Here is a 24816-nt window from a genome sequence, read left to right on the forward strand (position 1 = left end):
GCCAGAGATCATCAGAATCGAAGAAACTTGGATTATTCAGTTTCCAGTCATTGGATCTCTTAGGTCAGGGGGTCAGCAACCTTAAACACTCAGAGCCACAAAGGTCCTAACTGGAAGGCGTCCCCCCCCCCATTCAATTCTACAGCTGACCGGAAGTCCGGTTCCCCCACCATAGAGTCTCCTCCTAGTGCGGCATCCTTTTTCCTCTTACCTATCCTAACCGAAAGCCCTATCAATTGTGGAGCCGACCAGTGACAGCGAGCCGCAGCAGACCGATGAAAGAGCCACATGCGGCTCCAGAGCTGCGGGTTGCTGACCCCCTGTCTTAGGTAATTAAATACAGTTCCTGTAAGTAGCTTTTTGCAACTCACTTGCCTTCCAGACTCAAATGACGGACTCTTTCACCAGCCAGCCAATTACATCCGTTGGCAATTTAGCTTTTTAAAAGGTGGCTGGAACTCAGAAGAAGTGAATCTTTGATTTGAATTTTTGGGGTGAAACCCCAAAAGTGGTGGGTTTTTGTTTGTTTTTTTAAAAACAACCTCTGAAAACAGCCTGCCGTTTCCTTGGGGAAAAAAAGCATCAAGCAACCCAACCTCTACCACAGCTCAGTTGCTCAGGGAAATGGGGGGGCACTTTGTCCCCGTTTCTGGCATGAGACATAAATGTCACCCTTGTTCGTCCCTTCGCTATACAATACTTCCGAGCTTTTTGGAGCAAGCGATTCACAGCCAGGGCCGTCGTGGGCGTCTTTAAGTCACAGCCTGAAGTCTAATCGCAATTATCATAATTGCGAAAAGAAAAGCCCAGCTTCTTTTGTGATTCAAGGGCTTGTCATTTTTCAAGGCCATTAAGGTTCCTCTGTACGCTGGAGAACGGAAAGAAAGCGGTCGGTAATTTTAAACACGGGTTTAATGATGTAAACACCTGTCACCGCTGTGAAACATGCAAGGCTCCCAGTGTTAAGTGTTAGTGATTAAGCCCGCCCACCCTTTGCAAGACCAGAGGCGGCCTGTCCAAAAAATATTAGGGACAAAGCAGGAATTATTAGCCTTCACCTGTCGGGTGCAAAGAGCTCAGCCGGGCTCCGTTCGATGTAAAATAAATTATAACATTTTCACCTATTGAAAATAAGCTAAGAGGCAGAATGATGTGATTCAGCCACGGCATACTTCTAAATTTTTTTAAAGATACTTTAAAAAAACAAAACCCACGTTTAGGGTGTTTTCATTCTTATTAGTTTTCAACAGAAAGAAAGAAACATTCAATAACTGAATAAGATAAACCTGTAATTTACAGAGCTAAAAGTCCACTAAAAAACTTGTGTATCCTGCACGAGTCAAAAAGAGGGCTGGGAAAATGTCTACAGACCCCTCACATCCTGGACATAAACTGTTTCAACTCCTACCCTCAAAACGAGGCTATAGAGCACTGCACACCTGAACAACTAGACACAAGGAGAGTTTTTCCCCGAACGCCATCACTCTGCTAAACAAGTAATTCCCTCAACACTGTCAAACTATTCACTAAGTCTGCACTACTACTAATCTCATCATTCCCACCACCCATCTCCTCCCACTTATCACTGTATGACTAATCTTGTTTCTTGTATCCTAACAATTTATATTGATATTGTTTCCTGATTATTTGTTCCCTATGACTATCATTAAGTGTTGTACCTTATGATTCTTGACGAACGTATCTTTTCTTTTATGTACACTGAGAGCCTATGCACCAAAGACAAATTCCTTGTGTGTCCAATCACACTTGGCCAATGAAGAATTCTATTCTATTCTAAAAGAGAAAAACGGATAATAAAAACTTTTACGGACATGACAATAACGCGACAGGTCGAGTTACCAAAACGGATGAAGGCAGTTTATTTCAACAGAACAGTACACATTTATTCTCAAGAAATGGTGAAATATTACTTACAAGGGTACGTGTGAGAAGCACCCCCCCGAACATAACCAAGAAATAAAAAGTTCCGAGGGGGAGTGCAAAAAAGAGAATCCCGGGGACTACTCATTCCTTTGAGAAAACGCTGAACACCCGGGATTAGCCCGGCGTAACCTGTGGCCAAACGGAGTCATTTAATGGGAGCCAAATCGGAATTTGAAACAGAAAATCGAATTTTTAATACTCCTTTTTCTAGGGAAGGGATGAAGCTTAATTTGGACTAATTGGGATTACGCCTTGGCACGCCTGTTCTTTGCTTGGCGCTGGTCCAGCCCGCTATATCTAATATCCACAAATATCCAAAAGGAAAGTCACTCACGCATTAAGCTTTGTAAAAAAAAAACAGCAAAAAAAAACACCTTGAATTCTACGTTCGACAGTCGTTTTTCAATCGGTATCCTGAAGCAGCACGCTTCCGTTTTCAAAAAACATGCACGCTCAACCTGCCACTCAAAACTCAGGAGTTGGGGGAGAAAAGCTGGAAAAAAATGCTTCTCCAACCCCCCTCGAACCCCCTACTGCCAGTTCCTGGAGGCGTTTGGGCCTCTAAAGGCTCCAAAGAAAAGCCTCTCTTCCACCAAAGAATAGCTTCCCGCCCTTAACGCCGCTGGGGATAAAGCGTAAATTACTTTTGCGATGATTTCCAAAGGCATGTTCGGAAAAAGGCTTTTAAGAATTTCTTTGAAGGGGGTCTAATTTTAGAAAGGACTCGAAATTACACTTGGAGGCCGGAGCCTCTTTGCTCCCCACCCCTAAAACACGAGCTGCTCAGCCTTCGCAGTCCATAAATAGTATGACACGCATGACGGAGAAGCAGAATATTCTTTTTTCACGGGTCCGGGCCTCGGCTTGTCTCTCAATCCACATTCCTGTCCTTGCCAAGGAAGGCAAGGACACCAGACGCCCCCCCGGCGTGTTTAAGTGCTGCGCCGTGCGTCCGCGGCTCCCTCACTGCCCACGGAACCACTGCTCCTGATCGACCCACAGGGCCGCCTCGCTGTCGCTGCCTTCAAGGTCCCCTTCCTCTCCGCTGCCCTCCATGTCGTCCACGTCCTCTTCCTGGGTGGCGTCGGTGGGGCTCTCTTCTTTCTCCATTTTCTGCATGCCTTCCAGCGACTTCTGGTCGTTGGGATCCAAACTGGGGAGGAGGGGAGGCAGAAAAGATCATGGCCTGGGGAGGGAGGGAGGGAGGGAGGGGGAGTCCTTGCCTTGAATCCTCACCTGGCCTGCCGAGTCTCACGGCGTCCCCGAAGGATTGCTTTGGGAGGGGGTGAAAGGAGAGGGGGATTTTGCCTGGAGGTTCAAATGCAGAAAGGAACCTTTTGAGGATTTCTGCTTCTACCGTATTAAAAATGAAAACGTTTAAGTCAAGTTGAGGGGGGGGAAGCTCTGATGATTATTCATCCAAGTGGAACAATCTATCTGAAAGGAGAATCAAAGGATGTTTTTTTTTCTAAAAAGATGGGGAAAAAAAAAGAGGGCTAAACTGAACCCCCAAAGGAATTTTTTTTGAAAAAGCAGGCTTCAAAGCATGAACTTCTTCAAATGGTGATAGTAAGTCGAGGACTTACTGTATTTTTCGGAGTATAAGACGCACCTTTTTCCCCCCAAAAAAGAGGGTGAAAATCTGGGTGTGTCTTATACTCTGAATGTAGCCCCGCCTGTTTCTCAAACGGAGGTTTCAGAGGCTGAAAAAAGCATCAGAAACGAAGCTTCAGAAAAGAAGCCCCCAAGTAGAGCTTCAGAAAAAAAAGCCTCCAAACAGAGCTTTAGAGGCTTTTTTTTCTGAAGCTGTTTCAGAGGCAGGAAAAAAAAGCAAGGCACAGAGCTCACAACCAACGAACCTGTTGCTAAAATTCACCTCTGGGGAGAGCTGATTGGGGCTATTCAGGGGAGGCCGATCCACCTGCCAATCAGCTTTTTTCTTATTTTCCTTCCCATAAACTAAGGTGCGTCCTATACTCCGAAAAATACGGTACTAATATTCCTTACTACTACTACTGAGAATAAGCAAGGCCCCAGAACCCTCTTTTTAAGAGGCCGCGGCTTTTCTGCAGAAAAAACGAGACACAGAGCAGCGTTAAGGGAGAGCGGAGAAGGAGGGGAACTAAGGCGGAAGCCAACCGGGAGTTTGGAAGGGCTACCTCAAAGCGATGCTGTACTGGTCCATGGCTTCCTGGTATTCGTTGACGGCCACCAGGAAGTCGCCCAACATCCGATGCAGGATGCAGTCGCTCTGGTTGGCCAAGGCGTTGCGGAGCAGAGCGATCCCGTCATCGTACTTCTGTTCTCGGCCTGTTGGGAAAGGAAAATTAAACGCGGCCCAACAAACGGTGCTGTAAGAGCCAGCTTGGTCTAGTAGTGGTTACAACACCAGGCTGTAGCAGGCAGGAGACGGTGAATTCGTGTCCTGACTTAGCCCTGAAAGCCAGCTGGGCGATTTGGGGCCAATGACCAGGAGACTGGGAGTTCTAGTCCCACCTTAGGCACAAAAGCCAGCTGGGCAATTTGGGGCCAATGACCAGGAGACTGGGAGTTCTAGTCCCACTTTAGGCACGAAAGCCAGCTGGGCGATTTGGGGCCAATCACCAGGAGACCATGAGTTCTAGTTCCGATTTAGCCCTGAAAGCTGCCTGGGTCACTCTGGGCCAGTCCCCCCCTTCTCTCAGCCCAACCCACAGAATTGTTGTTATGGGGAAAAATAGAAGGAGGAAGGAGTATTGTTACGTCTTCGCTGCCTTGAGTTATTTATAAAAGTAGTAAAGGCAGGATATATAAATAAACAAACCCATCAACCAACAAGCAAAACCCCCATGCAAATTCCGGCTTCTGCAGATCTGCTCTCTTGGCCTTCCAAGAGTGGACAGGCTCCCTTGGATGAAGTCCAGCCCGTTTAGATGGCCTCTCGGTCAGCGAGAAAGAGAGAAAGGGGGGGAGGGGAAGCTGACTCACTAAGCAGCTCGGCCTTCTTGACCACGGCTTTGATGTAATCGGGGCGTTGCATCAGGGCCTTGTCCAGCAAGGTCTTGGCCTTCTCTTGGGCCACGGGATCCTCCAGGCAGACGGTGGCCAGGAGGGTCAGCGTCTGAGCGTTGGCTCCCAGGGTCTTGTAGACGTTGTTGGCCATCACGGTGGCCTCACGGAGGCCGTTGGAGGCCAGATAGCACTCGATGAGACCTGGAGGGCAAAAGAGGTTGATGAAGAACCAGTGAAGAGGAAAGGAGCAGCTCAGAAACAAAGCAATGGCTTTGTCTTGTTTAAAGACAAATCAGCTAAATGTTGGAAATGCCACCAGATACCGGGCACTTACTATCATATGTGGTGGACCTGCGCAGAAGCAAAAAAACATATTGGACTAAAACACATATGTGGCTGGAAAAGATGATACAACAACATATTGACTTAAAACCTGGAATATTTTTGCTGGGGATTTTACCAGAAAATTATAGTAAAGAAAACGTATATTTCATTATTCATGTTGTAACAGCAGCTAGGATTGTATTTTGCACAAAATTGGAAAAGTGAAGAGATCCCTACAGATGAGAATGTGATTAGGAAAATACTAGAATGTGCAGAAATGAACAGACTGACACTGGCTATCAAAGAGAAAGAACAAACTGATTATTATACAATTTGGGAATCTTTTTACCGGTGGTTAGAGAATAGACATAAAAATTAGTAGTAAAAGAAAATGTATTAATAGTTAATATAATTAATAGAGTTCAATAAATCACAATGGGATTGTTATAATATTAGATCAAGTATTGGAAATTAAGCCAAGATGAGATTAAATAATGAATAAGATTGTATATTTTAATGTCGGCAAAAAATATTTGTACCCAGACGACACACGGGTTAATAGAAAACGGATTGTTTATATAAAAATAAAATTAAAAAAAAAAAAAGAAACAAAGCAAGTGCCAAGTTCAGCAGAAGGAGTAGAAAGCTCAAAGCTTCAGAGATGTCTCAAAATTCTGGCTGTGCACCGCCCTGAGTCCTTACGGAGAAGGGCGGTATATAAATTGATAAATAAATAAATAAATAAATAAATAAATAAATAAATAAATAAATAAATTAATTAATTAATTAATTAATTTCCAAAAGGCCAACTGGACTTCCTTGGGTTTTTTTTCCTTGAAAAAGTTTCACTTCTCATCCAAGGAGCTTCTTCAGTTCTTGAAAAAGCTTCTTGAATGAGAAGCGAGACATTTTGTTGGCCTTTTGGAAAGCACCTGTGGGACAACCATGGATGATTCAGCCTCTCCAGAGACCTTCAGCGGCGTCCATCGATCTCTACGCAGAAGATCAGAGATGTCCCAAAAGGAAACCAAGAGCCTCCATTCCCACCCGGTGGGGATTTGGAGGCTTCTCAAAGTATTTTACCCCACGCAGTCGCTCACCTTCGTAGCAGTCCAGCCTGCACGGGGCGAGCCGGATTGCTTCGCGGAAATGGATGATGGCCTCCTGCACTCTGCCCATGTTCCGTAGAGCGGCCCCTTTCAACAGCAGGGCCTGGACGCTGTTACTGTTCAGCTGGATGGCTTTGGCCCCCAGGTACAGGGCCCGCGAGTAGCGCTTGCTGTAGAAGCTGTGGCAGCTGAGGAAAGAGGAGTAGGAGGGAAGCCTGAAACGGAGCTCAGGATGGATTCTGAACATTTTGGAGGAAAGGAGGAATGGTAATGTTTACCCTGAGACAACCCAAGGCTCGGCATGCTGATCGGAAATGTTGAACAGCCGGCATCCAAGGTTCTCCACATCTTCAAGGCGACCCTCCCGAGCCAGTAAATAACCATAGACGTCCATTCCTAAGAAACGCAAATGCAAAGAAAAATAAAATTTTAGAAGAACAATAAAAACCACTCAAAACTCACTCAGGAAGTGAGGGGAGCTGAATGTCAACTCGCAAAGCATCCTTGGCCTGCCATAGGCAAGGGGGAGGGGAAACAGACGAAGCAGCAGGCAGCCAAAGACAGGAGCACATTCCAGACGTAAACTTTCTCAAGGTTGTCTCCCAGGGTTATCCACAGCGGCGGAGGGGAGTGATCTCTACAACCCGCGAAATTGCTCCGTTGGCGAATGTGATTGATGACACACCCTGGGGGGAGGGGGGAAATAGGGTCATGATTGGGACTGTAAATTATGTTGGGTCAGAGTTGGCTTCATTTGGGAACGTGCCGACACGTTCTAATCCTAATAAATAACTGGATTTCTTTTGAAGCATGGCTCGAGGCTCATTATTTAATTAGGGCATCTGTTGGAACCCTGACAGCCACCACCATTTCATCTGAAGAGATCCCAGAGGCCAAATCCATCCATCTCTTACAACTAAGGTGCACAAACAAAACAAAGATGATCTCTTTTCGGTCATACAGTATTTTGGAAATGCCAGAGAAGGGCTTGGAGATCCCCTCTTCATGGGTAGGCAAACAGGGTGGATAAAAATTGATGATTTTTTTTTAAATTAAAAAAAATCAGATTTTTAAAATTGTTTATCAAATTTATTTTAATAAAATGCTTTTGGAATAAAAAAAAAATCTATCTAAAGATAGGTTTCTGTTTGAGATCCATTTATAATTTAGTTTATCCAGCATGAAATAGGAGCTAATAACTAATATATAGCCTAATGCTACATAATTAATAGGAGCTTAGTTATGTAGCATGAGGCTATATATTTTGCAATATTGAGACTGTCGGTGAGTCAACAGCGGATCAAAGGAGGAGCTGCTGCGGGACAGAGATGCCAGTTGCTCTTTAAAAATTATGATTTAAATCGAGTTGATTTAAATCAAGCCTTTTTACTGGTGATTTTAATTGTGATTTAAATCAGCTTGATTTAAATCAAATCCGCCCTGTACACAAATTTGCAAAACGATAAAACTGGAGATCTCTTTTATTGTAATTTAAGTGTTTAAATGGAAAACATTAACCTTCATATTTTAATCACATTTGTTATCCCTGAATATTCTTGCCCAAGTGCAGTAGCAGCGCAAAGAATTCTCCATGCTGCTAATGTATCCATGTTCAATTGCATATATTTTCCATCCAATTACAACTGAGATTTAATCATTTGCCAAATTTCAGTAAGCATCCTGAATTTGCTCTAATTCTTCTTTCATCTTCACTGCCGTTATAAACCGAGTGTTTTTGTTTTATTACAGTGGCAAAATTTCTCATAAACACATTTACATGTACAGTCATTTATCCATCATTTTTCATTCACCTTATCTTAACTTTCATTTTTAATTTTTACTTTTTCGGGGCTGCTCTTTTACCATTGACCTTTACTCCAATCTTTCTTCTTCTCCTCCCCTTCTCTTCCTTCCTTCCTCTTTCAGCCTCCTACTTTCGTCTTTCTTTCTTCCTCTCTTTCTCTTTACTGCTTCCCCTTCCCTTCCCCCACTCCACTCTTCTTCCCCCCTTCTATCCTTCTCTTCTACTCCTCTTTCCCCTCCCTTTTCTTCCTCTCCTTTTCCCTTTCTTTCTCCTCTCCTCCTCCCTTCTTCCTTCCTCTCTCTCTACTCCTTCCCCTCTCTCGTTTCCCTTTTCAGTTCAATCTAAAGTGGTATTCGAACAGCCCCAATTTTCTATTTATCTTTATTCTCATTTCAATTTCTTATTCGATTAATATTTATTTTTATTTCATTATTTGTGTACATTTTTATAATATCTCACTTTTTTCCCTTTATCCCCCCTCCCCTTTCTCCTTTTACTTGGCATCAACTGGGTATCTATTTTTTTAATAGTTTTCTCCCATCTGTTCTCTATCTATTTTATCTCTATACCCTTATTCATATTTCCTTTCTCACCAATCATAAAATTTTTCAAATTGCCAACTTGAATGAAGGACCCAAACAGTTGTCCCTATTTTCTGGAGCCTTACCTTTGATTAAATATGGATCCAACATTTGGGCCTGTTCAAATTTTAGGATGGCGTTCTTGTTATCCCCGGCTCTGAAATACAGATCTGCTAAACTGCCCAATATGTCCACATTATCTCTCAGGAGGGACTTCTTCTCTAGCGAGCTTTGCGGGGGAAAAAACAGAAACAACAACAAAAAAAGGACTTGTTGTAAAACAATATCCTGGAGTCCTTATCGCTAACGAACAAAAGGAAGGGGGGAGAAATTAAAACGCATTCTAGATTTTACACTTCACGTTTCGGTGCCAAGGATTCCTGTGTCCCAATCGAGATTCAACCACCGCCATCTCGATCTGGGTGTGCTCACCAGATTGTGTTGATGGCTCTGGTGTTATCGCCCGTGTGCACAAAGGCGTACGCTTTGATCCACACCGAAAGCCAATCCAGATTCTGGATGCTCTGAATCACATTCATGGTCAAGGAAGCCACTTCTGCGCCCTTCACCGAGAGCGACAACAAGCCTAGATGAGGACAGACCGTGGTTATGATGTGTCCAGGCTGACAAAAGCAGGCTCGATCTGGCAGCTGAACGCCCCCAGGCCAGGTTTGAGAGTTTCATGGGAGCTGAAGCCCACCCAGCGTGGCCGGAGGAGACCAAATGAATAATTCAAGGTTTGGTAAAACCGAACCACAAAAGGCGGTTTCCCACCATTCCTGCCCTTAATCTCCAGATCTCCAAAGACAGTAAGGCCTGAGTCCATTACGCTCACTCGGAAGCGTTCCAGCATCCCTTCCCCTGAGAATTTTGACAGTTGGCCAAACCTCGATGTCAAACTACCAACTTTATTCCTGGCCAACGGCGACAAGCAACGGAGGAAGGAGGAGAGGGGGGGAGCTACCTAGAATGGCATCGAGAGCCAGTGGGCACTGCCTCAAAACCTCCTTGTAACTGGTCACCGAGGAACGTTCTTGGCCCGTCTTCTTGTACAAACTGGCCAGCATCATGTTAATCTGCAAGAGGAAAAACAGAGCAACTCCAGCAAAGCTTTCAACAGAGACACCCCCCCCCCAACCACTGACGCACAAGGCTCCGGCTTTGCGACGGCGCCTTAAGTTTGGCGGCAAAGCGGCGTCCTTGTGTGTGAACGCCTCAGGTGCCAGAAAAAAAAAACCCATCACCCAGGTTCAATCCAGAGAGAGGAACCTACCTTTGGGGTCCTCTGTCTGGAAGGAATGCCATCAAGGACGGCGATGGCATCTTTGTCTTGCTTTAACATGGTGTAGCATTCGGCCATTTTGTATTTCACTTCGATTTCAGAAGGCAGGCACTAGAAAAAAAAGCAGGCGTATCTTCACTGTTTCTTTTATTTTATTAATATATTTTTATTGTAGTTTTCTTTTTCAAAATTCCAATATATAATCGAACAGACAGTGTCATTAATCCAAAAACAGGTTGGATTCATTATTCATGTAAACTTTACATTATATATATATATATATATATATGTACATCTTTAACTTTCTTCTAAACATTATCTGTTTTTATTTCGGTTATCAATCCGCCTATACCATTTATCCCACACCACATAATATTCTGAATCCTCTTTTTCTTTTAATTCTAAAGTTAATTTATTCATTTCGGCACATTCAAATATTTTTTTGAATAATTAATCCCTCTGGTGGTACATTGTTTCCTTTCCAATGTTGCGCATAGGCAATTCTTGCTATGTGTAAAATCAAGTATCTTATTTTTTTTGGTCATATTTGGTTTTTAATACACCCAGGAGAAATGTTTCCGGAATTAATTCAATTTTGCAGCTAATTAATTCTTGCAACCAGCGTTGTATTTTGCTCCAATACCTCCTCGCTTTGGGGCATAGTCACCACGTATGAAAGAAGGTATTTTGGTGATGATTACACTTCCAACAGTTAGGACTTAAATTCGGATATATTTTCGCCAATCTTGCAGGCGCTAGATGCCAACGATATAGCATTTTGTATTGATTTTCCTTGTATGCTGCTGATTTGGTTAACTTATAGTTTTTATTCCAAATAATTTCCCATTTATCTAAATTTATTTTATTTTATTTATTTATTTATTTTATTATTCATATTTCTATGCCGCCCACTCTCCGAGGACTCTGGGCGGCTTACACCAAAGACAGCTGGCTGAGGAATTGTGGGAGTTATAGTCCACAAGTCTTAAAGCTGCCAAGGTTGGAGACCCCTGTCCTAAACCATCAATGTTAGGCCCAGGCGGGTGGGCCCTGCACCCACCTGGCTCTGGGGAGTGGAAGCCGCGCTGCCAGTGGAAGGCCGGACTTTGGAGGTCTTGCTCAGGGCCTTCTTCTGCTGGAGAGCCATGGTGTACTTGCTGACGGCGTTGCGGTATTCTTTGTCATGGAAGAGGGAGTCGGCGTGGTGGACCAGCAGCTGGTACTTCTGCGAGGGGGAGAAGAGCTCCCTGCAAGAAAAGGCAAGCGGAGATTGAAGAGTCGCCGTCGGAGCGCGTCAGCCTCTCCCTGCACACCCACCCTGCGAGGTAGGCCCAAGCACAAGAAGCAACGCAGCAGGACCAGGCAGCCCAGGAGGCAAACTCTACCCCAAATATTTTGCAAGGTAAGGTTTCCCCCACCCACCCACCCGCACCCAGCTTCTTTCAGCAGGGCTCACATACTACAAGTCCCATCTTTCCCAGCCCGACCACTCCCTGCCTAGATTCCCTATCCCATCCTCCTGAGCCAACCTCCCATAGTGTCTAGAGCAGCGTTTCTCAACCTCAGCCGAGATTGAAGATGGGGGAATGCTAGAACTCCCATCATCCCCGGCCAGCACCTTCTCACCAGATGGCTGCCCACCCTGCTTAAGATTCCCTATCCCATCCTCCTGAGCCAGCCTCTCACAGTGTCTAGAGCAGCGTTTCTCAACCTTGGCTGAGGCTGAAGATGGGGGACACTAGAACTCCCATCGCTCCCAGCCAGCGCACCTGCCTTCTCGCCGGATGGCTGCCCACCCTGCTTAAGATTCTCTATCCCATCCTCCTGAGCCAACCTCCCATAGTGCCTAGAAGACCAATGCTTCTCAACCTTGGCAGCTTGAAGACTGGTGGGAGAGGACTACAACTCCCAGAATCCCCCCCAGCCAGCCAAACTGGGAGTTGTAGTCCTCCACCCCAATCTTCAAGCTGCCAAGGTCGAGAAGTACTGCTCTGGAATCCCCACGCCCATCATCCCCAGCCCTATAAGCGATGGGAGGATGTGAGCTGCAGGGCTTCCTTTGTTGTTGTTGTTGTTTTTCCTCCTGTGGATCGCTGCGTGGTCTCCTTTCCCCGCTTCACTTCCGGGGGGGGGCAGCCTCACTCACGGGTTGTTGCCGCTCATGGTGAGCAGGAGGCCGCTGAGCAGCCGCACGTTGGAGTGGAGCCCGGCGGCCGCCATCTCCCGCACATGATCCACGACGTTCATGGCGGCGGAGAAGCGAAGCGAAGCGGCGGCGGCGAAAATCGGCCACAGGCCTCTAAAATGGCGCCTCCTCGAGGGGTCCTCGCGCCGAGGGCGGCCATGACACCGCCCGCCACGCCCCCCTCGGCGGGGCTGCCTAACTCAACGCCTGTCACACACAAAAAATAAAATAAATAAATCCAGGAGCGGCCGCTTTTTCCACACTAGGGAAGGCACCCACCGCGCCGCGGATTTCACTCCCTTCTTCTAAAACATAAACATACCCGTGTACGACCTTTATCCTTCGTATAAATCAGGCACTGAGTTAGACACTTCGGCCAAAACCGGCCTGTATAAAATAGGAAACGGGAGAACGCTACCTTCCGAGCATGCGCAGTAAGTGCACCTGCTTCCTTCGCCAACCGGGCGCCCCCAGCACTATATTGCAAAGCCCTTCACCATGTACGATTGTAGACAGGCAGTATTGGGTCGTGCCAGGCCTTTGCAGGAAGTTTTTATTTGAAAATAAATAAGGATGGGAGGAAGGTGAACCCTTATATATATAGCCCCTTATATATAGCAATGGGCTATAATAAACTTATAATTTATTTATAATTATAATTTATAATTTATTGCTAAAATAACTGACTATGTATTTAATATATTTATATGCCCCCCCCGACAACTCACAGAGTGGCTCTTTGCACCTTTTGTGCATGTTTTCTTGGAGACAATGCGATGCAATTGTTGGTGTGCTCCTTTTTTTGCCCTGCAATCCTTCCATGAACAGATTTAACAGGAGTTGGAAGGGACTTTATAGGTCATCTAGTCCAACCCCCTACTCAAGCAGGAGACCCTACGCCATTTCCGACAGATGGCAGTCCAGTCTCTTCTTGAAAGCCTCCAGTGATGAAGCTCCCACAACGTCTGAAGGTAACGTCTGTTCCATCAATTGATTGTTCTCACTGTCAGAAAATTTCTCCTTATTTCCAGGTTGAATCTCTCCTTGGTCAGTTTCCATCCATTATTCCTTTGGGTGCTTTGGAAAATAGCTTGACCCTCTTCCTCCTCTCTGGGGCAGCCCCTCAAATATTGGAAGATGCTCTCCTGTCTCCCCTGGTCCTTCTCTTCACTAGACCAGCCAGGCCCAGTTCCTGCAACCGTTCTTCATATGTTTTAGCCTCCAGTCCCCTCATCATCCTGGTTGCTCTCCTCTGCACTCTTTCTACCATCTTTTTTATAGTGTGGTGACCAAAACTGGATGCATTACTCTACGTGTGGTCTTACTAGGGCTTTTATAGAGTGGTATTAGTACCCTCACTTGATCTTGATTGAATCCCTCTGTTAATGCAGTTTAGGATTGCATTGGCTTTTTTGGCTGCTGCTGCACACGGCTGGCTCATATTTAGCTGATTGTCCACTAAGACTCCAAGATCCCTCTCACAGTCCATTATAGGACTTAAACTTTGGAGCAGATTTCCTGCAAATCTATTAAAAGTGCACACCAGCCTTCCCTACCCAATGCCTTCTGGACGTCACCTCCCTTAATGTAATTCTCAGCCATTAAGAATAATAACTGAGGTCTTCTGAATTCGAGCTGGATGGTCTCAGAGCAAATACAGGCAACTATTAGAAAGAACTTTTGTTTTTATTTATTATCAAGCTTGACAAAAATTGCACGTGATTTTTTTTCTTTTAAAGCTCCATCCTCCCTCCCATCAGTAGCCTGGCATCCAGAAATTCCTCCTTTCTTTCTGTAGAAAACTTATATTAAAACAATATAAGCAATAATTCAAATCACCCTGGGAACAGAGAATGCTGTAACCACAAATCTAACCATTGTTTTCACTGCCCTGGTCCTGACAGACTTTTGTTCATGAATTGCCTTTTCACAAAACAGGTCCACCACTAGGAGAGAACAAGAAAAGATAAGTAAACAGAAAAGCAGCTGTCATCAAAAACCACAACAGTCACTTAAACCCATTTTCAAGACCCGAGGCTCGCTTTCGGTGGCTGAACTCCGAATAAGCAATTTTAGGATTGATGCAGTCTTGAAATATACCCAATATTTCAACTATTTTTCCGTTCTTTTCTTTAAAGAGCAACCTGCTATTGTTAAGTCTTGAAAAGGAGCGGAAGCAGAAACGGGAAGAGCCTCTCACCTTGCTGGGTTTGTCACTCTGGGGATCGAAAACCTTTTCGCAAAGCCTCAAGCCGGTTTCTTGCCTCAGTTGCTGCAAATACCCTCGCATAACCTCTGAAAGTAGAAAAGGGACACAGTCAGCTATGTAGAAACGGATCCTGTTAGAGCACTTGAAAGTCAAAGAATTAAAGCTTTAAGATTCTCCCTTTTGTCCCAAACCACCAGCTTTTTAGAATTATTATTTATTTATTTATTTTGCAAAATATCTGGCTTTTTCTCTGAGAGCCCATTTTAAAGCAAGATTAAGACTTTCTAATGGATGGATTTAAACCAGCCAGCCATATTTTTGGACAGATGTTTAAATCGCGGATCAGATGCAGGGAAACCGAGCTCTGGCATAGATCTGTAAATTGATTAATCATCCAATCCAATAAAATAAAATAAACCCAGCATTCCTTTGCCAACAGGAGGGGGAAAATTTCCAATTAAACCTTGATTTTCAGTGACGTGGAAAAAACAGCTAAACTATGGCTGAGTCGCATATTATCCCAAAGCTATACACAGAAGTGAGCTGTGCAAACCTCAGGTGTTCTTATATCTAACTAGCCGTGTTTTATGAATGAGATTTGGGTACACTAGCTTGAAATTTTCCTTTTTTCTCTCCCCTTACCATCTTCCTGCTTGTTGCTGGGTCTGGCATAAAGAGCATTCAGTGGGAATCCCGGTTCTCCAGGAATCGGGAAATTGGTGATCCCCAAAGTATACATTTCTTTTTCCCCCTGGCCTTTGGAATTGCACTGAAAAGAAAATCAAAAATGAAAATATAAAAACCAATTTCAGTAAATTTTCTCTCTGACATAAGCCCTTTTTAGGAGCAGGCTGTGTTTAGGGGAAAAAAAAATATGTCTCAATCATCTTACAATTTGCATTACATTTTATTTCTTTGGGTTTCTGAGCTCTTTTTTTGGTTTTATTTACTTAAAAAATGGCACTGCTTTTTATTTTAAAGCATCACGAAACCCCCAGCCCATCAACCCTCTCCTTACCTTCTGCAATTTTTTCAAGCACTCCGAAATATAGAGAGTTATGTAGATCAAGGTTCGGTCAGCCTCATTCTGCATAAAGAAAGAGAATTTAAGATGGAACGTCAAGCCTGCTTTTTTTTTTTTCCTCCTCTCAAAAAGGAACTTTTTTCGCTCTCTTATTTTATTTTTCCCTTTCATCTCTCACGGAGAGACTTGTGGGGAACACTTTTTAAGAACCCTTACCTTGATTTCGTAATTTTTAAAGAACACATTGGCTTTGAAGTAGTAGATGGCTTCATCGATTATATCCATATCTTTTGCTGGTGAGAAAAAAAGGAAACCCAACATTTTTTGAGTCAATGTGAAAGAAAAAAACATTCCGTAAAAATCAACCACAAACATTTCCCTACAAGGAAGCTGTTGCAGCATAATACATTCGCTTATTATTAACACTTCTGTGCTGTGCAAAAGATCCAGAGGTTCTTATGTTATTTTTTTTATGTGTCTATTGGGCAGAAATTCTATTCTATTCTATTCTATTCTATTCTAATTTTGGATCTTCTGCTTTTCAGTATTGCTTTTGGGAATAAGTGTTATTAAAACCTCTGTCCAAGATTTTGGTATCTTAGCATGTTCTAATACTTCATTATATGTTTCTAATAATAAACCCAGAGGATTAACAATTGCACAATGACAATATCTTATGTTATACTAATGGCACTGACCAACAGGAACGGATGCAAAAATCCAAAATATCCCCAAATATTTTCTCCTAGAACCAGTGATTTTTTTTCAAGCCATTGGATTAGCTGGCTGGGGAATTTTGGGAGTTGAAGTCTACTCATCTCAACATTTCTAATTTTTTTTTTTTTAATTTGATTTATATGCCGCCCTTCTCCGGGGACTCAGGGTGGCTTACAGTGCGTTAAGCAATAGCCTTTATACTTTTGTATATTTATACAAAGTCGGCTTATTGCCCCCATAATCTGGATCCTCATTTTACCTACCTTAGAAAGGATGGAAGGCTGAGTCAACCTTGAGCCTGGTGAGATTCAAACTTACAGTAATTGGAGACAGCTGGTGTTAATCACAATGCTATCAGTCTGCTGAGCCAACATTGAAGAATCCAATGTTGGAAACAAGCTAGAATAGATTCTCCGACAACGGACTTACTTTCACGAGGAGCTGGTCCTTTGAACTGACTCCTGATGGGCAACAGAGCCATGTTCCCCACCAGTTTGGTGTCGGGGTCCATCAAAGTGGAGTGATAGGCCTGTCGTGAAAAAGAGAAGATGGGTGGTGGGGGGGGAAGAGGGGTTGATTGGCAGTGAAGGAAGACCACGCATGGGGGAAACAGTGGGGGGGGGGCTTCTGGATCTCCTTAGAAACTGCCACCCCCAGATCTGCTTCGAGAGCATGAAAGCGACTAGAAATGTCGAGAAGGGTCGGCAACCTACAGCCCTCCAGTTCCAACCTGGCCCAAAGAAATAAGCGCAGTCCAGCATTGATCAAGGGGGAGAAACAGGGAGCCCCACGTTCCAGCTTACCCCACCGCCAGACGGGCGGTTCTAACCGCGAAGGACCGACTTTTCTTGGCAGGAGCCCCCCTAACCTGGCGACCCCAATATCCTGCCCCACATCCCCCCCCATCCTCTACAAATCAGGAATAGAAATAGGAGTTATGGGGTGGCCCCTCTGCCTACCGCACCAGTGTTTCTAGAGAAAGAGATAGTGGGGCAACCCACCCACTCACCCACCCCCCCAAAGCCCAGGGTGGGCAGAGAAACAGGATTGGGGTTCTATTCCCCTAGGGTGGGTGGGAGAGGAGGCAAGACCCCCCCTCCTCCCCATATGCACAATCCCAATGACACACATTATCATTGGAATGAACTGCCCCCGGAGATACGGAATATCCCTGATCTCCGTGCTTTCCGCCGTGCCCTCAAGACCCTGATGTTCCAACAGGCGGGGCTAAACATACGAACATGCGAATGGTTTTTTAAATGTTATCTAATTCTGGGTTTTATTTAACTGACCAAACTAAGTAATAATTTTAATTAGCAATTTTATGATGTTTGTGTGTCTATATTTTTCTTGACTGTACACCGCCTTGAGTCCTACGGGAGAAAGGGGGTATAGAAATATAATAAATAAATTAAATAATAAATAAATAAATTATCCAGCAATGCACTTCCTGCTTCCCCCACCCTGGGGAACATGCATGCATCACACACTCACAACCACACACACCAAAAGACACACTCAAGCTTTGTGTTGAGTTGTGTGTCCATCATCCTTCCTGCTTTCTTCACCCCAACCCCCAACCCCACCCAGCCATCCAGCTTGCAACGCCTCCGCCTTTGCTCCCCCCTTGCCCGGCTCGCCTTTGCAAGCAGCAGCCCCTCCAGGCGACCCCCCCAAGCCGGCTGCCCCTTCCCCTCACCGGCATCTGGGCAGAAGAGGAGTTTCCTCCGGGCAGGGAAGCAGCTTCGGGCGAGGCGATCTCCGGGCAGCGGCGGCCTCGTTTCCTTCCTTCCTCTTCCAGCTGCGCGCAGCCAGCCGGCCGGCCGGCAGGGGGCGCTGGAGGGCAGCGCAGCTGGCCCGGGCTCGGAGGACTTCAACTCCCGGCATGCCTCGGCAGGGGCGCAGAGCATTGTGGGAGGTGGAGTCCAGCACATCTGGCGCTGCTAATAAAATGCTTGGGAGGCCAGATGGAGCCTCCTGTAAAAATCGAATCAGGCCAATTTTTTCTGGACTTTTAAGAGCTTGAAATTCAACAAGGAAATGCATCCTGCCTGCCTTAGATAGATGGCTTTCATTATTATTTTTTATTATTTTTATTATTTTATTTTTATATTTTTTTTAAAAAAATAACAAGGGCCATCACCAGTATGAAAATGTTTTTAGCATTTTTTGCTAATAATATATATATATATTATTTATTAACTATACACACACACACACACACACACACACACACACACACATATATATATATATAATATAATATATATATCTTTTTTCCTTTTTCGTAGGCTTTTATGTGCATATTCTTTCTAGCCAGGTTTTACCTACGTAAACTTAGTTCTACAGAACCTAGGGCTGTAGAACAACTAAGTTTACGTAGGTAAAACCTGGCTAGAAAGAATATAAATATATAAATATATAAATATATAAATATATATATATATATATATATATATATATATATATATATATATACACATATATACATATATACATATATATATAATAAAAAATGTTATTAGATTAAGGAGAGGTGAAGGTATATATCATAAGTAGAATTGTAGAACGTCACTCTGAAAAAATGCTTAAGAAGAAATTACACTCTTTTTGTGTATATGTTGTATAAATGGTTGTTGTGTATATGTTACGTATGTCTTTTTTAATATTTATATTCAAAAAATTAATTAAAAAAATGTTTTTTAGATTCCCCTTTTCTGACCTCCAGTGCTCTTTAAACAGGTACTGTGGAAGGTCAAAGTGACACCTGTTGAATTTCAGCCTGCACCTGACTGCCACTGGCACAGGAGGGAGGGGTGAGAATAGTTTTAAATCCAAGTCCCCAAAATTACACCGCACGTAATTGCAATAAAATAATAAACCCTTGAGTTTGAATCCTCCTTTCGTTTTTCTAAGTAAACCAAACCGCGGTGGCAAACCTGACGTTTCTTTTCCGTTCACTCAGAAAACCACCAAGAGGAAGAAAAACGAAACACAATAATTTATTTTTCTTACAATGCATACTTAAAACGTCTTCCAAAAATAAAACTTTGTGGCGCGATCCTTTTTTTTTTTTTTTTAACGTTAAACCCCCTTGTGGGTAAAAAAAACAGTCCTGTTCTTCGATTGCTCCCAAGAGTTTGTGAATTTTGAAATTGCAAGGTGGAGAAACGCAACACCTTCTCCTGTGCATTTGAATGAAACCCAAGGCGGTCATTCATCCGCTCCCTCCTGGAAGAATTCGTCAAAAGCTGAAGATTTCTCTTCCTCTTTTTCCTGCAGAAAACACAACATTTCATTTTAGAATGATTTAAGACCGCACAGCTGTCCGAAACAAGAGAAAAAAGACCACAGGGCTTATACTGCAACTGTTCCTTGTAAAGCCAAGATATGCTGTCCTTCTAGATAAACTAATCCATGTTTCTACAATACTTTGCATCGGGGTAGGAAAAAAATTAGTCCAGAATAAGGCTCCTGCACTCAGGTTACTTATTTCAGGCCTGAAAGGGGTTCAAGATAATCCTATTTTTTGGCCTTGTAAAACTCTGTGTGCACGCGCTACTTCGTTAGACACAGAAACATCGAATCAGAGAACTGGAAGGAACCTAAAAGGTCTTCAAGTCAAACCCCCATAACGCTGCAGAATTTACACCGACCCTGACAGATTATCCAGCCCATTTGAAAATTCCCAGTGAAGAGGAAAATACTCTTCACAGAGTCACTCATTCCATTGATTTTTATCTATATCCTTTAAGTTTATCCCACGATGACAAGGCAGCACACAGAGCTCTCCCTCCTCCTTTTCCCCCTGCACAACAACCTTGTGAAGTAGGAAAGGTAAAGATACACCAATTCGCCCAATCTTATTTACTTTCAGGCACAGAGTTCCAATCCCGACTCCATTTTTTTTTTTAGCTGGAGGTGTGGAGGGTTCCAGATTGAATTTCCAGGTGTTTAAAATAAACCCCCATTCGATTGAACTAAGATGGATTGGAATTGGATGGTGGATCCTTAAGGAAAATGACACCGACTTTTGCCCAAAGGGGCTTGGCACCTTCACCTTTGGCTCCTTAAATTCCAGATCTTCCCCGTATTGAATGGCAAAATCAATGTGCTGCAGGACAATGTTGATGCTCTCTTCGTCGGAGCGATCGAATGGCAGGAAGCGAACCATGCTGTAGTCGTCGATCTAAACGAAACACAACGCCGTCAAGTCCGTTCGAAAAGAAAAAAACTGGATCGGTTGTCGTTAACCTCATCCTTAGCCCAACGGATCGTCTTATTCTTCTCTTATTCAGGACTAGCTGGATGATCGTGCTTCACTACAAAACTATGTGATTAGACTTGATAAATTGACAAGTAACGCCTGAACTTAATGTAGAATGTGTAACTCTGTAGCATCAGAGCGTGTTAATATAAGGCAACTGGCAGTTGGAACAGAGTTCTTTTCAGGTGGGGCCAGGGAGTAGAACGTCTAACTCCTTAGCAACAGAGTGTGTGAATATAATACTGTATTTGGAATACTAATAATCTGATGATAATTTCGAAAAATCCTTTCTCAGTGAGCATCTAGAAGCCAGGAGAAACATATTTGGCAAATTTCAAGTTTGTAGGCTTTACGGTTCTGGAGATTTCGTGATTACCGCATGAGTGGTTTTCACTTTTATATATATATATATATATATATAGATTTGGGAACTATCTTTCCCCATTTTCTGCAAATAAGGGCACTATTAATTTTGGTTAGAAGAGGCCTCAGGGAGCCACGTGTGGAAACAAACACCCGCCACTGAGCTTGTTGATCAGAAAGGTCAGCAGTTCGAATCCCTAGTACAGGTCTCCTGCGTGAGCAGGGGGTTGGACTAAATGACCTCCAAAGTCCCTTCCAACTCTGTAACTGTTACTTACCAAGCCACAGATAGCTTTGGTTAATTTCTTAAACTGCCGGCTTTTGAGCAGATCTGTGGAATCGTCCAAGGCAGAATACATGTCAGGATCCAGATATCTGGAAGAAATTGAGTAGATTGATTAAACCTGTTGCGGCTCCGTCACTCAAAATATGCATCACAACCGCCAATGTGTGACACACGCCGGCACATGATTTATTGAGCTTTTCAACCCCCAGTAGGCCAACCATGGATAAATCCAAGAAAAGAAAATTTTCAGAAGAAAAAAGAACATTTAATTCAACTACATATGCTAGTTTTGTGGCCGCTCAAGAAATAGTCAGGCACGGGAACGGTTCTGTGGCTCCCGGTGTTTTCTTTTTGGTGGGAAACAGGTTCAAATGGCTCTTTGAGTGTTTAAGGTTGCAGACCCCTGGATTAAACCAACACAAACATCCATGCTCGCTTTGATCTTTTCTTCCTTTTTTCCCCCCTTACGTCTCTTCACTGTTTGCTTTTTTCAAAAAAATAAATAAAATTGTACTTCTTTTATGCTTGGCAAGAAGTGAAATCTAGAAGGTCGAATGAAGCTGAAGATCGAAACCAACCTTCTCAGTGTCAAAATCCCAAGCAAAGCGGAGCCAATCCTCGTTCACACTTACTTTTCGATCTCGCTTTTTGCTTTCTTGCTCAGCAAATCCATCTTGGACATGATGTTGATCTGGGGAATCTCTAAGGAAACCATAGCGCTAAGAGCTGCCATCGCACCGGAAATAAACTATCATCGGAAAAAGGCAGGAAAAGGAAAAGAAAAATCACACACAAGATCTGTGATTGCCCCATTCCTCAAAATGTTACCCATTTAATGCCCACATAAGGGCCACTCCAAACGCAAACAAATGATAATTCTGCCACCATCCAGGACAAACTGAAAAATATCTCGCTGATCGTCCACAGTAGGGGTGTGTGTTTCAATTTTCAACACTTCTGAATCAGTACCGTAAGATACCTTAAAAGATTCCACCATGAATTGAGAATCGACAAGGAAAACACCGCAGACGTGAAATTCCCAATGTTGCAGCTTCTCCACAAATTGTTTCATCACGGGCAAGTGAGTGTAGAGTTCAATCTGACCTAAAAAGGACAAATAAGTTTATTCGTTTCAAATATCCATCTCCCAATTCCACAGAAGAAAACCGCAGGGAAAATATTTAAAACTACGGGGGGTGGAAATCAGATATCAAACAAGAACAATCACAGACCTACTGGGTATTTTGTGTGTGCTGGAAAAACCAAAAAGAGATAAACTCTTTTGACTATCATAAAATGAGATAAATCTTCCCTCTCTGTGCTTTTTTGTTAAATCATACTAAAGTTTACGGATTTCTTCCACGCTACAATTTCAAGGCCACAAAGTGCCAGAAAGATTTCTAGCCACTGAATTTCCACAGCTTGGAAGTTCTATTTATTAAATAAAATTTAATACATTTCATCAAACTTATTTACTTATTAAAGTTTTGTGCTGTCCATCCAGTTCCCCTATCACGGATGAATGAAAGCCCATTTTTAAACTTAAACCCAAACAAAATAAGCACCGAAGATCCTCATCCTTCCTCCAAGAATCCAGAAAAATTATACCTACCCCTTTCCTCGGCTTACCTGGGCAATCAAACAGGATGTAATCGTCTTCCACATGACCAAGGCATTCTTCCAGCCAATCAAAGTTGTTTGCAAAATATTCCATGCAAAAAACTAAGCCGCCGTTGGGGCCAAACCGCAGGGAATCATCTTCCATGACATCGTCCACCTCAATCAACTCTCGGATATCTATAAGGCAAAAAGGGGAGATGAGACCAACTCTATATTTACTAGCACAAGACCAAGAGATGTCACTATACCTGGCTCATCTCAGGGGAATTGCCGGAATTCCTTTGGATTCAAAAGAATCCAAATGGATAAATTCTTTTTTTATATAATATATTTTTAGTGTTTACATATAAAAATAATGGATACAGTGCAATCGTCCTGGAATTCCACTTGCCATGAAACAAAGGTAAAAACAAACTAACATATGTACCGTGTTTTCCCCAAAATAAGACCCTGTCTTATATTTTTTTGAACCTCGAAATAAGTGCTTGGCCTTATTTTTGAGGAGGTCTTATTATTGTGGGGCGAATGGAATCTTTTAGATTATCAACTGGTCTGTTGGCAGTTGATCAGTTTTCTAATATTTCCAAAAGATCTATAATTGTGCAGAAATGGACAAACTAATATTTGAAATGAAGGATAAGGTAGACTCAAAAGGTTATATGTGGAATAGGTGGTATAATTGGATAATTCGTAGAAATGAGAGTAAATGTAAAATTCTGTATAATAATAATTAACAAATATGCACCATTAATAAGATAGTGGACGTGAGACCAAAGTCACTTTTTCTTTTTATGGATTGTCTTTTGTATTAATATATGTATCTTGTATATATATGGTACAACATTTTACTTTTTATATGTTTAATAAAGTTTTGTTTTTAAAATAAATAAAAAAAAAAGGAATCACCCATCCATCATCTCTGGTTTTAGAAGAGGGGGACATGATCCTCACCTGCCATGACATCGTAGTCGAAGTGTTCCGCTGCCGGATCGAGGTTCACCACCTGCACGGAACGGTTGAGGGTCTCACAGTGCTGGACCATGATGGAGCAGTAGGTGCTCTGGAAGAGGAGAAGCTCCGTTAGCGGAGGGGCTGCAACCCAGGGGTGAAATCCAGCAGGTTCTGACGAACCGGTAGCGGAAATTTTAAGTAGTTCGGAGAACCGACAAATACCACCTCTGGCTGGCCCCAGAGTAGGGAGGGAATGGAGATTTTGCAATATCCTTCCCCCAGGAGTGGAGAGGGAATGGGGATTTTGCAATGTCCTTCCCCCAGGAGTGGGGTGAGAATGGAGATTTTGCAATATCCTTCCCCTGGTGTGGGGTGAGAATGGAGATTTTGCAATATCCTTCCCCTGGTGTGGGGTGAGAATGGAGATTTTGCAGCATCCTTCCCCTGGAGTGGGGAGGGAATGGGGATTTTGCAGCATCCTTCCCCTGCCACGCCCACCAAGCCACGTCCACAGAACACGGTGAGTAAAAAAAAAAAAAAATTGGATTTCACCACTGCTGCCACCCACTTCCCAGGGTCTCAGGGTGTGCTACTCACCTGGAGAGCCCTGCCCACAAAGGAAGGAAATCAAGGCACAAGGTGTTGGATGGGGGGGGAGGGGAAGGAGAAAAAGGTGGATCTGGAGACAGGGGAACTACCCGCCACTAGATGGGTGGCTGGAACTTCATTTCCCAGAATTCCCCAGCCAGCATGTTGTTGAAGTCCATTCATATTTAAGTTGCCAAGCTTGGAAAAACAAAGGACAGGGGTCCCCCCCCAAACTTGGCAGCTTTAAGACTTGTGGACTTCAACTCCCAGAATTCTCCAGCCAGCAAAGCTGGCTGGAGAATTCTGGGAGTTGAAGTCCACAAGTCTTAAAGCTGCCAAGTTTGGGGGGGGACCCCTGTCCTAAAAGCTTCTCCCCACCCAAGAGAGCTTGTAGCCCCCTTAGCCAAAGCTGGAAAAGGGGGGGAGAACTCACCTTCCCGCTCCCCGCAGGCCCCATCACCAGCTGGGCATAGCGAGGCATGGCTCTTCCCCAGCAAAAGGGGTAGGGGAAAAAAAAAAACCAACCAAACCAAACAAAACGATTTGTGAAGCCGCTTGGCCCAAAGAACGA

General features: G+C 43.7%; 3 protein-coding genes across 4 annotated transcripts; all 3 read right to left on the reverse strand.

Annotated features, from left to right (window-relative positions):
- Positions 1-1856: 1856 nt before the first annotated feature.
- Positions 1857-12427, reverse strand: ANAPC7 (anaphase promoting complex subunit 7). 2 transcript variants are annotated; one of them, XM_034428745.3, is made up of 11 exons: positions 12182-12427; positions 11096-11282; positions 10027-10146; positions 9718-9829; positions 9186-9339; positions 8840-8982; positions 6647-6764; positions 6360-6556; positions 4912-5136; positions 4104-4254; positions 1857-3097 (listed from the first exon to the last, which is right to left on the reverse strand). In XM_034428745.3, the coding sequence occupies exons 1-11, from the start codon at positions 12280-12282 to the stop codon at positions 2908-2910; spliced, it is 1698 nt and encodes a 565-aa protein (XP_034284636.2). In that variant the 5' UTR covers positions 12283-12427; the 3' UTR covers positions 1857-2907. The 2 variants fall into 2 exon arrangements, with proteins under 2 accessions (XP_034284636.2, XP_087736500.1); XM_087880374.1 differs by having other exon boundaries at positions 1857-3252; positions 12182-12405.
- Positions 12428-13887: 1460 nt separating this feature from the next.
- ARPC3 (actin related protein 2/3 complex subunit 3) lies at positions 13888-18008 on the reverse strand. Its single transcript, XM_060691899.2, has 7 exons — positions 17870-18008; positions 16600-16699; positions 15670-15746; positions 15448-15516; positions 15072-15198; positions 14421-14515; positions 13888-14166 (listed from the first exon to the last, which is right to left on the reverse strand). Exons 1-7 carry the CDS (start codon positions 17873-17875, stop codon positions 14104-14106), a joined length of 537 nt encoding a protein of 178 aa, XP_060547882.1. The 5' UTR covers positions 17876-18008; the 3' UTR covers positions 13888-14103.
- Positions 18009-19156: 1148 nt separating this feature from the next.
- Positions 19157-24812, reverse strand: GPN3 (GPN-loop GTPase 3). The gene is made up of 8 exons (XM_060691896.2): positions 24679-24812; positions 23658-23766; positions 22716-22883; positions 22066-22190; positions 21719-21834; positions 21079-21175; positions 20231-20359; positions 19157-19446 (listed from the first exon to the last, which is right to left on the reverse strand). The coding sequence occupies exons 1-8, from the start codon at positions 24724-24726 to the stop codon at positions 19384-19386; spliced, it is 855 nt and encodes a 284-aa protein (XP_060547879.1). The 5' UTR covers positions 24727-24812; the 3' UTR covers positions 19157-19383.
- Positions 24813-24816: the final 4 nt, after the last annotated feature.

This window comes from Pantherophis guttatus, chromosome 17 (genome assembly GCF_059756535.1).
Source record: "Pantherophis guttatus breed Tessera chromosome 17, ASM5975653v1, whole genome shotgun sequence".
Lineage (NCBI taxonomy): Eukaryota > Metazoa > Chordata > Lepidosauria > Squamata > Colubridae > Pantherophis > Pantherophis guttatus.

What these genes read in the sequence shown, in the direction of transcription:
- ANAPC7 (XM_034428745.3), bottom strand. Translation starts at nt 12,282, where the DNA reads ATGAACGTCGTGGATCATGTGCGGGAGATGGCGGCCGCCGGGCTCCAC. An exon ending in CAAGAAGGCCGAGCTGCTTA is followed by an intron (nt 4,255 to 4,911) that starts GTGAGTCAGCTT and finishes CTTTCCCAACAG; the next exon opens with GCCGAGAACAGAAGTACGAT. An exon ending in CAGTACAGCATCGCTTTGAG is followed by an intron (nt 3,098 to 4,103) that starts GTAGCCCTTCCA and finishes CCTCCTCCCCAG; the next exon opens with TTTGGATCCCAACGACCAGA.
- ARPC3 (XM_060691899.2), bottom strand. An exon ending in GCTTGAAAAAATTGCAGAAG is followed by an intron (nt 15,199 to 15,447) that starts GTAAGGAGAGGG and finishes TTTTCTTTTCAG; the next exon opens with TGCAATTCCAAAGGCCAGGG. An exon ending in CAGCAACAAGCAGGAAGATG is followed by an intron (nt 14,516 to 15,071) that starts GTAAGGGGAGAG and finishes TTCTACTTTCAG; the next exon opens with AGGTTATGCGAGGGTATTTG.
- GPN3 (XM_060691896.2), bottom strand. Translation starts at nt 24,726, where the DNA reads ATGCCTCGCTATGCCCAGCTGGTGATGGGGCCTGCGGGGAGCGGGAAG. An exon ending in CATCCTGTTTGATTGCCCAG is followed by an intron (nt 22,191 to 22,715) that starts GTAAGCCGAGGA and finishes TGTCCTTTTTAG; the next exon opens with GTCAGATTGAACTCTACACT. An exon ending in TGGAATTTAAGGAGCCAAAG is followed by an intron (nt 19,447 to 20,230) that starts GTGAAGGTGCCA and finishes TGTTTTCTGCAG; the next exon opens with GAAAAAGAGGAAGAGAAATC.